This window comes from Camelina sativa, chromosome 8, assembly GCF_000633955.1.
Source record: "Camelina sativa cultivar DH55 chromosome 8, Cs, whole genome shotgun sequence".
Taxonomy (NCBI): Eukaryota; Viridiplantae; Streptophyta; class Magnoliopsida; order Brassicales; family Brassicaceae; genus Camelina; species Camelina sativa.
Genome location: NC_025692.1, coordinates 18,226,053 through 18,236,174, shown reverse-complemented (window position 1 = coordinate 18,236,174; position 10,122 = coordinate 18,226,053). Strand labels below are relative to the sequence as shown.

At 36.6% G+C, this 10,122-nt stretch overlaps 2 protein-coding genes and 1 non-coding gene across 5 annotated transcripts; 2 read left to right on the top strand and 1 right to left on the bottom strand.

Annotated features, from left to right (window-relative positions):
- On the top strand, positions 1,756–6,672 carry LOC104707443 (eukaryotic translation initiation factor 3 subunit A). The gene is made up of 14 exons (XM_010423795.2): positions 1,756–1,831; positions 2,103–2,208; positions 2,315–2,796; positions 2,885–3,100; positions 3,225–3,593; positions 3,683–3,712; positions 3,801–4,028; positions 4,152–4,313; positions 4,430–4,651; positions 4,742–4,948; positions 5,033–5,239; positions 5,335–5,415; positions 5,564–5,765; positions 5,871–6,672. Exons 2-14 carry the CDS (start codon positions 2,163–2,165, stop codon positions 6,374–6,376), a joined length of 2,958 nt encoding a protein of 985 aa, XP_010422097.1. The 5' UTR covers positions 1,756–1,831; positions 2,103–2,162; the 3' UTR covers positions 6,377–6,672.
- LOC104707442 (short-chain dehydrogenase TIC 32, chloroplastic-like) lies at positions 6,784–9,181 on the top strand. Of its 3 annotated transcripts, none has more exons than XM_010423794.2 (8): positions 6,784–7,061; positions 7,323–7,554; positions 7,656–7,735; positions 7,872–8,025; positions 8,124–8,221; positions 8,316–8,400; positions 8,651–8,697; positions 8,833–8,897. In XM_010423794.2, the coding sequence occupies exons 1-7, from the start codon at positions 6,956–6,958 to the stop codon at positions 8,658–8,660; spliced, it is 765 nt and encodes a 254-aa protein (XP_010422096.1). In that variant the 5' UTR covers positions 6,784–6,955; the 3' UTR covers positions 8,661–8,697; positions 8,833–8,897. The 3 variants fall into 3 exon arrangements, with proteins under 3 accessions (XP_010422096.1, XP_010422095.1, XP_010422094.1); XM_010423793.2 differs by having other exon boundaries at positions 6,786–7,061; positions 7,323–7,518; positions 8,124–8,202; positions 8,833–9,181; XM_010423792.2 differs by having other exon boundaries at positions 6,786–7,061; positions 8,124–8,202; positions 8,833–9,181.
- TRNAT-UGU lies at positions 9,798–9,869 on the bottom strand. Its single transcript has one exon. It is a non-coding gene; the product is annotated as a tRNA-Thr (tRNA).

The window sequence follows — 10,122 nt, the reverse complement described above, 5'->3', positions numbered from 1 at the left end:
CTAGCGAGTTCTTCTTCATGATCTTCTTAATCTCAATCTTCGTCTTCATTCCCCCTTTCTTGACCATTCTTTTTTTTTTTTTTTTTTTTTTTTTTTTTAAAATTTGGAGGTAGGGAGAATAATTAAGCCTTTAGATCAAAAACTATTTATTTAGATAGTATTTATTTTTATGTGTTATTTTCAAGTATTTGATCTCATGGTACTCAAAATTTAGAGTGGCGTATGAACCAATTAAGATGGCTAAAACCTTAAATCGAAAAGCAACAATTTTGCTACATGCAGCATCAAAAACGACTATAGCTTTAGATCGAATGGTGATCTGATTGTTAAGCCAACTATTGATGTCACCTCCTCTTGTGTTGGTAAATGTATTCGATTTACATATTATTTGCTTACACCTTGTAAATCTTGTTATAGAGTTATCTATTTGAATAAGTTTTTTAGGTACAAATGAAATTTGTTTCAAATGCAAATTTTTTGTTATGTTTTAAACTTTCAATCTTTTGAATGATCGATCATAATAAAACTAAAACATCATAATAGTTGATTTTGCTTGAGGTAGAAGGCTTTTGAGCTTATACCTGGAAATCAAGATACTCATCCCAAACAAATCGACAAACACAACTCGTAAACATTTTAAAATTGAACAAAACAGTAACACAAGAATCGTATAACTTCACAAATAAAAATTATACGTCAAAGATGAATTGGTCTACCTATTCAAAATGAAAGATCTACCTCGTCTAGGTTTCCAATACTAAAATACAGCTCCATCGCTCCCTTGATTTACTCATGTGTCACATGACCGCTATGTTTGTCCTTAATACTATGGTCAGACGTTAGTAACAAGAAGTGAAGACATGAGTTTTACCTATTTCTAGGAACGGTATTTGTTTTAAGGAAATGCTGATGACAAATCTGGAACTATATACATGTGATAGTGTTTTGAAATTACAATAAGGAGATGTTATTGATTTGTGATTTGAATAGAGTTGTAAAGATTTTAAAGGTGATGTAAAATGATATTAGTTTGTGATTTGTAAAAAATTATTTCAAATCTTAACAAATTTGAGGTTATTAGATTCAAAGTTTTAGAAAGTCAATAAAAGTTTTGAGTTATTAGTTCGTGATTTTTATATACTTTTTTATAAAATAAAGTCATGAAAATATCATTTAAATAAAGAGATTGTTTGGAAAAATTTACAAAATTATGGAAAAGTAACTATTAGATTTGTAAAAGAATATGATTTTCTCATTAACTGAAACAGATGAATCTACAAAGAGTTTGTATACGAGAGATAATTAACGGTAACATTATAAACTAGTATCTAACAAAATCCTGTGCGACACTTTGCATTAAGCTCTGTAATTGCGTCCATTTTGTGTTCTTTGTGTTCAACAAAACTATAGAAAACTCTCTAGTCATCTTTATTTTTTTATATAAAATAGAAATCCAATAACACCCTCTAAATTAAGAGAGTAAATTTTATTTCAAAAACCTTATAACAAATATACATTTAATATTATGGAAGTAACCAAGTAATACAATAAAACTTTAATATTATTTCACATGGTTATTTGAGGATCAAAACCCATAAATGTGTTAAATCTCAATTGAATAAAACATCCCTAATATGGACATAAATGGGGTTAATAAGACTAAAAAGATAAACGGGGTCAATTTCGAAAACAAAAGAAATTACGGTGCTATCTGCAAATCTAGGTAATATATATGTAAAATGATAATATTAATACCAGAGAAACCCTAGAGTTGCCTTCCGCTTCGCTTCTCATCTCTTCATACCACTACTCCCTTATCACGGCTACACAGGTTAGTTCCAAGTCTCTGCTCTGTTCTTGCACCCAGTGATTGGATCTCTGCTGTTTCTTTAATCGAATCTCATCGAATTGATCTGGGTTGGGATTTTCATAAGGTTATCGAATCTTCTGTGCCTCGTTTGCGTTATCTTGATTCTATGAAATGAATTTAGGGTTTGGGCGATTTTAATCTGGTCTCTGTAGTTAGAATACGCAGAAAGCTTCGTTTGTTTACTGATTTGATCTCTGTAACAAAATCAGTTATTGTGTTTTTGATTTGTCAGGCAAATTGAGAGTGTACCTTTCGTGAGAGAGCTTGTCTTTAGCCTTTGTTCGGCTGAAACATGGCGAATTTTGCCAAACCAGAGAATGCATTGAAGCGTGCTGATGGTAAGTTTACGAAATGTTTTAGTTTTAGTGTTCGTTTTGGTCCCTATGGATTTGGTTTAGGGGTATGTGAATGAATTGATTTTGTGTTACATGTTTTTTGTTTTAGAATTGATCAATGTTGGACAGAAACAAGATGCCCTTCAGGCGCTTCATGATCTCATTACTTCCAAGAGATACAGAGCTTGGCAGAAACCTCTTGAAAAGATCATGTTTAAGTATCTTGATCTTTGTGTTGACTTGAAGAGAGGTCGATTCGCCAAGGATGGATTGATCCAGTATCGTATTGTTTGCCAGCAAGTGAATGTTAGTTCCTTGGAGGAAGTTATCAAGCACTTCCTACATCTTGCTACCGAGAAAGCTGAGCAAGCTCGTTCTCAGGCCGATGCTCTTGAGGAGGCCCTTGATGTCGATGACCTTGAAGCTGATAGAAAGCCTGAGGATTTGCAGCTGAGTATTGTCAGTGGGGAGAAGGGGAAAGATAGATCTGACCGTGAGTTGGTCACCCCATGGTTCAAGTTCTTGTGGGAGACATACAGGACAGTCCTCGAGATATTGCGAAACAACTCAAAGTTGGAAGCTCTTTATGCGGTTAGTTTTTGTTGAGGTTAAGCTTATTGGTGATACCTTTGATTTTAAGTTGATTGAGATTGAAGATTTGTTCTTTATTATCTTGTAGATGACAGCACATAAAGCCTTCCAGTTCTGCAAGCAGTACAAGAGAACAACAGAGTTCCGTAGGCTTTGTGAAATTATAAGAAATCATTTGGCAAACCTGAACAAGTACAGAGACCAAAGGGATCGGCCTGACTTATCAGCCCCTGAGAGCTTGCAGTTGTATCTGGACACAAGATTTGATCAGTTGAAAGTGGCTACCGAGCTTGGACTTTGGCAGGTGTGTTTTTTTTTTTCTGTGTATTGTTCTACTGCTAACCTTGTCTCTTATCAAAATTAGTTTTGCAACCTATACTACTGCAAATAAGTATGTGTGGTTCTTGATGTATCTTTTTGTTTTGCAGGAAGCTTTTCGCTCTGTAGAAGATATCTATGGATTAATGTGCATGGTCAAAAAAACGCCCAAGTCATCTTTATTGATGGTTTATTATTCCAAATTGACTGAGATTTTCTGGATTTCTTCTAGCCATCTTTATCATGCGTATGCATGGTTTAAGCTGTTTAGTCTGCAAAAAAATTTCAATAAGAATTTAAGCCAAAAGGATTTGCAGCTAATAGCATCATCTGTTGTCTTGGCGGCATTGTCCATTCCACCGTTTGATCGGGCTCAGAGTGCATCCCATATGGAACTCGAGAATGAGAAAGAACGCAATTTGAGGATGGCCAACCTCATTGGATTCAATCTTGAACCTAAATTTGAGGGCAGAGATATGGTAACATAGGCTCTTCTGTTGCTTCATTTTCGTATTGTGCCCTTTATTATCTCTTTTGATATTTCTAATTCCGTTTGTTCCTTTTTCAGCTTTCCAGGGCAGCTCTTCTGTCAGAGTTGGTGAGTCTCTAGCAGCTACCTTAACTGTTATTTAGAAAATATTCGCCTTACTGGAATCTGATTTGGAGGCTGATTTCTGTGCAATTAGGTCTCAAGAGGTGTTCTGAGCTGTGCATCTCAGGAGGTCAAAGATCTTTTCCATGTTTTGGAGCATGAATTTCATCCACTTGATCTTGGGCCCAAGATTCAGCCTTTGCTGGAAAAGATCTCCAAATCTGGTGGGAAACTATCCTCAGCTCCTTCTTTACCAGAAGTACAACTTTCCCAATATGTTCCCTCTCTGGAGAAGCTTGCTACTCTGAGGCTACTTCAACAGGTGAAGAGTGTACCTTGTTCTCTACGTTGTAGGGCAATACCCACTCAACTGTTTTGGATTGTTCTGGCTGTCTATCCCTTTTTCTACAAACTAAATATTCTATGTTGCAATTTTTATTTTCAGGTGTCTAGGATTTATCAGACCATAAGAATTGAGAGTTTATCTCAGTTGGTACCCTTCTTTGAATTCTCAGTGGTAGAGAAAATATCTGTTGATGCTGTAAAGAACAATTTTGTTGCCATGAAAGTTGATCACATGAAAGGTGTTGTAATTTTTGGAAATTTGGTAAGCCTCTCCAGCTCAACACTTCGAATATCATGTCTATCATTAAGTAATATAACCATTAACTTATTGACACTTTGGTAGATACTAATTTATTTGATCAACTGTTTTTATATTAGGGTATTGAGTCTGATGGACTGAGGGATCATCTGTCTGTTTTTGCTGAGTCTTTGAGCAAAGTAAGAGCTATGCTCTACCCTGTCCCGAGTAAAGCATCAAAACTTGGTGGCATACTACCAAATTTAGCGGATACTGTTGAGAAAGAGCACAAAAGACTGCTTGCTCGGAAATCAATCATTGAAAAGAGGAAGGAAGATCAAGAGCGTCAGCAACTAGAAATGGTAGTGAACTTCTCCTTGGTCGTTTTGACACCTCTCCTTTTACTCTGTGCCGGTTTATAACAGTCTTTGATTTGATGTTTACTTTTCAAGGAACGTGAAGAGGAGCAGAAACGGCTTAAGCTTCAGAAGCTAACTGAGGAGGCAGAACAAAAGAGACTTGCAGCAGAGCTTGCAGAGAGAAGGAAACAAAGGATCCTTAGGGAGATAGAGGAGAAGGAATTTGAAGAGGCTCAGGCTTTGCTGGAGGACAGAGAGAAGCGCACGAAAAAGGGAAAGAAGAAGCCGCTTTTGGATGGAGTATGTTTGTCAATACAATATGTTAGCTATTATAGTGTACTGGATTGCGTATTACTAATGTTAATTGGGTTAATCTAAATGTAGGAGAAGGTGACAAAACAAACTGTAATGGAGAGGGCCTTAACTGAGCAGCTCAAGGAAAGGCAAGAAATGGAGAAGAAGCTCCAAAAACTTGCCAAAACTATGGATTATTTGGAAAGAGCAAAGAGAGAAGAGGCTGCTCCATTGATTGAAGCTTCATATCAGCGAAGACTGGTAGAGGAAAGAGAATTTTATGAGCGCGAACAACAGGTAAAAACCTTACAGTTTCAGTAGTTTTTCTTTTCTTATAACTTGGTTCTGATTTGGAAGTATATGAGGTCCTTAAAAACTCTACTCCTTTACAGCGTGAAGTTGAACTGAGTCGAGAGCGTCATGAGAGTGACTTGAAGGAGAAAAACAGGTTGTCCAAAATGTTGGATAATAAGGTCAGTTTTTGACATGTCATTTCGTTTTTCTGAGTCTTCATGTAGATGTTTATCTCTTTCCTTTATTGAATTGGTTTTGATATTCTCTAGTTTTCATTTTTTTCTTCTGTAACTTTTCTTTCTTATAATCAAATCTGTCCTTGTCCAGGAAATATTCCAAGCGCAAGTGATAAGTCGTCGACAAGCAGAGTTTGACAGAATAAGGGCAGAGAGAGAGGAGCGTATCAGCCAAATAATTCAAGCTAGGAAGCAAGAACGGGATATTAAGAGGAAGCAAATATATTATATGAATATTGAAGAAGAAAGAATTACAAAGCTGCAGGAAGAAGAGGAAGCTCGCAAGCAGGAAGGTGTGGACTTGCTTCCATAAATCCACATCATTTTGACATTGATGTTGAAGTTTTTCTAATGTAATCCCTTGTTTCTGTTTATGTTTTGGGTTTTCTCTACTGTAGAAGCTGAGAGGAACAAAAAGGAAGCAGCTGAACGCAAAGCAAAGTTGGATGAAATGGCTGAGAAGCAAAAGCAGAGAGAGAGAGAAGCGGATGAAAAAGAGAAGCTGAGGCGAGAAGCCTTGAGGGGAACTGATGCACCTGCTCGCCATGCAGAGCCTACTGTTACTCCTGCTGCTACAGCACCAGCGCCAGCATCAGCATCGGCATCAGGTTCAGGTCCGGGCAAATATGTTCCTAAATGGAAGCGCCAGACTACTGAAGTCTCAACTCCAACAGCCCCAACAGCAGCACCAACACCGTCAGAACCTGACCGCTGGTCCAGCCGTGGACCACCTCCAGCAGATGACCACTGGGGAAGCAGCAGAGGTGGACCTCCAGCTGAAAGAGGAGACCGTTGGGGTTCTGGTCCTAGAGGCAGTGACCGCCCAGGTGGTGATGCTTGGCGCAGCAGTGATGAACGCCGTTCCGCATTTGGAAGCTCCAGGCCTAGGCCAGCACAGCGTTGAGTCATAATATTATTTTTTGGTCCCAATCTCCATGGAAGGAATGAAAGGTTATCTCTGGATTTCAAAGCACTCTTCTTTAGCCCCAAAACCTGTCTTCTTCTTTTGAAGATTGCTCCTCTTTTATATGTTTTATGAAAGATTTTAAAACCTGTTAGACTCGTTTTTGCTCTACACAACACCGAGAGAGAGTTGTTCTTTCCTTTGTTGGATCTTTCATTGTTTGTCTTGCAACTTTTCTGCTGTAAAAACTTTTGACATCGATCAGCCTCTTTTCAAGCAGTCATTGTCATTGTTTATTAGTTTAATGTAATGTGGACAACATTAGACAAAAACCAATTTTACATTTAACAACTTTTGTATAAAATATAAAGGATATTAATACTACTCCTTATCTTGGATTAAGCAAAACAATACAGATAAATTACTAGAATTGAGAAGAGAAGAGAAGCAAACACTTTTTATATAATTAACAAGTTCACAAGAGTTTCTGTAGTGATCATTAGCTAGGGTTTTGTTTAGGACTTCTTTTTCAATTTTGCAAAGAAGATTAGGGAAGAGAGAAAAAAAAAAGACAAAAAAATGTGGCCTTTTTGGTGGAAAGGAGCATCTGGGTTCTCAGCTCGTTCCACAGCTGAAGAAGTCACTCATGGGATTGATGGTACTGGTCTCACAGCTGTTGTCACAGGTCCTCTTCTCCTTCTTCTTCTTCTTGCAGATGTTAATCAACTTTTTATGATCTGGGTTTGCGTCAAAGTTTAAACTTTTTCCTCTGTTTAGTTTCTGGGTTTTGATTCTGCTCCCTTAACTCAAGTTGTTGTGGTATCTGTTAATGGATGAAAGGATTGAACTTTATTGGAATCTATCAATCAGGCTTGTTAGAATATATCTTGAAGCTAAAGAGAACATTTTGGTTAGTTCTTGATGTATCTGTTTAATTTGATTTCAGGAGCATCAAGTGGGATTGGTGAAGAGACTACTCGTGTTCTTGCTCTTCGTGGTGTTCACGTTGTAATGGCTGTAAGGAACATAGAATCTGGTAATCAAGTCAGAGAAAAGATACTAAAGGAAATACCTGAGACTAAGATTGATGTAATGAAGTTAGATCTTAGCTCAATGGTTTCTATCAGGAGCTTTGCATCAGGGTACAAGTCTTTGGACCTACCCTTGAATCTTCTTATGTAAAATCCATAACTTAACTATTTGTTTCAGTAAATTGCTGTATTACTTAATGTTAATAATACTTGTTAGTCAGACTTAATCCTTGTTCTTGTTTTTGTAGCAATAATGCAGGGATTATGGCATGTCCTTTCATGCTTTCAAGCGACAAGTTTGAATTACAGTTTGCAACCAATCATTTGGGTATGTTTAGTTTAGAAGAACATTTGATCTCCTCCATTTTTGCTTCTTTGTAGAACTTTTGTTAACATGAGATACTCGAAATGTAATGAGGAACATTTTCTATGTTAGGTTGTTTATGTTTGTATAATTTTTTCAGGTCATTTTCTGTTGACGAACCTTCTTTTGGAGACAATGAAGAAAACAGCTAATGAAAGCAATAGAGAAGGAAGAATTGTTATTGTCTCATCGGAAGGTCACCGATTTGCTTATGGGGAAGGGATTCGATTTGATAAAATAAATGACGAAGCAAGGTGATTGTTATGTGATGGTATTATTATTCACTACTTTTGATTTTCAATTTGTAGTAAACTAGTAGCATACTCATATTTCTCTCATCGTTTCTCTATAGTTACAATACTTTGCAAGCATATGGTCAGTCAAAGCTCTGTAACATACTGCACGCTAGTGAGCTCGCTAGGAAGTTCAAGGTAAAATCGTATTTTGCAGGTCATTTTGTTAATATTATATCAATTCAAAATGCCAAAGAGAAAGCTAAAGGAAAGAAGATTTGTTGATCTTTTTTTGGTTATGTTTAAAACAGGAACAAGTTGTGAACATCACTGCCAATTCACTTCATCCCGGATCCATTATGACCAATCTTTTGCGCTACCACAGCTTCATAAATAGTAAAATTCTTTTTCTCATCATACTTCATTTCTGAATTCTTTAGACAACAATCTTAAAAAGTTCGTCTTTTTGTAAGAATATAGTTTCAGCCTTCTCTCTGATTCGTAATCTATGTGATGTTTGTTCCTGTATGACTAATATAAAGTGAACTCTTTCTTAAGCTTATCAATGGATGTTTATGATCTAACAGTAGATGCATCAAAGTATCCAGTAATGTCAATGATTTTTTTCTTCTCTTGTTTGATGCAGCAATTGGTAATGCGGTGGGAAAGTATGTTCTGAAGAGTATTCCACAGGTAAGGTTTTGTTTTATCCAATTAATATCCAAGGTCATGATCATGCTCAAGCATATGATCATTCTTTCCTCAGCTCACCTCACACACATACATACATGTTTGTATATGAGTTTTTTTCTTATACGGTTATTGCAGGGAGCGGCAACTACATGCTATGCAGCACTACATCCGCAAGTAAAGGGAGTGAGTGGAGAATACTTGATGGATAACAACATATCCAACCCTAACTCTCAGGGTAAAGATAAAGATTTGGCCAAGAAGTTATGGGAATTTAGCTTGTGCTTAACTGGTGAAGAAGAATCATAGATGCCTTAGGGTCTCGTTTATATATGGGACTATAAAGCTTGGTTCAATTTTAATAACAAAAATCCTATGAATAAAAAGTTGATTTCTCATCATCAACCTCAGCCCTGTATATGTTTTTACAAAATAAAAACGAAATTTTGTGTAAATTTAGTTTGAAATTGGATTCTAATCAAGTTTAGTAAGCCTTTACATTTCTGCTGTGGTCCAATTTTGTGAGTTACATAGAAGGTATAGGAGAAGAGCAAGGTTAGAGGTCGAAAGATACTTACCTGGACAGGGTCAACAGTCGATCAAGAAGAACTGTGGCCTAGGCTAGTGTCTTCCATTGCACTTTGGAAGGGTGTTTTAGCTTAAGGACTCCCTAAAGCAGGAGAGCTTGCGTCGCCTCATGGCGGCGGCTTGCGTTGGCGCAGCCCCTCCCATTTTTCTTAAGTCAAATCTTCAGTAATTAAATCAGTTTGATGAATGTTTAAGAGTAGTAGTGGATTGTGATGATCAATTTCATGTCTAAAATGTTTTAAGAAACTGACTGCCTGGTTTATACTGGACGGTAGTATAGCTTAATAAGCGTCATCATTAACATCAGTTAATCATAAACAAGAGGTTTCGATTTAGGGATCTTGTCTTTTGCACAGTCTACGGACACAGTGGAAACAGCTCTCTAGCTTTCTGTAATATGAGTCCAATGCTCTGTGAACAGAGTTTTTATTTATAAAAAAGAACAGCTCTTTTTGACTTGAAAACTGCTACTCACGTGAATAAGAAGTAATTTTATGGAAAAAAAAATTAAAAAGTGCCCACACGCAGGATCGAACTACGGACCTTCAGTTTACAAGACTGACGCTCTACCACTGAGCTATACGGGCCATTTAATAATATTTCAAAGTTATCAGTAAATATATGATTTCGTGTATTTTTTTTGACAACATCCTTCATCATGAGTTTTGTCCTTTGAAACTTTCTTTTCTAACATTTCATTATAAAACTGGATTAATTACAGAAATAGGCTTTTTTCTTCAGTTTCTTATAGATTAAGGAGTTATAGTCCAGACTTACAGAGATACGGCTTTTTAGTTGATCAAAAATACCAAATCACCCCTATCACATAAGCAATTATCT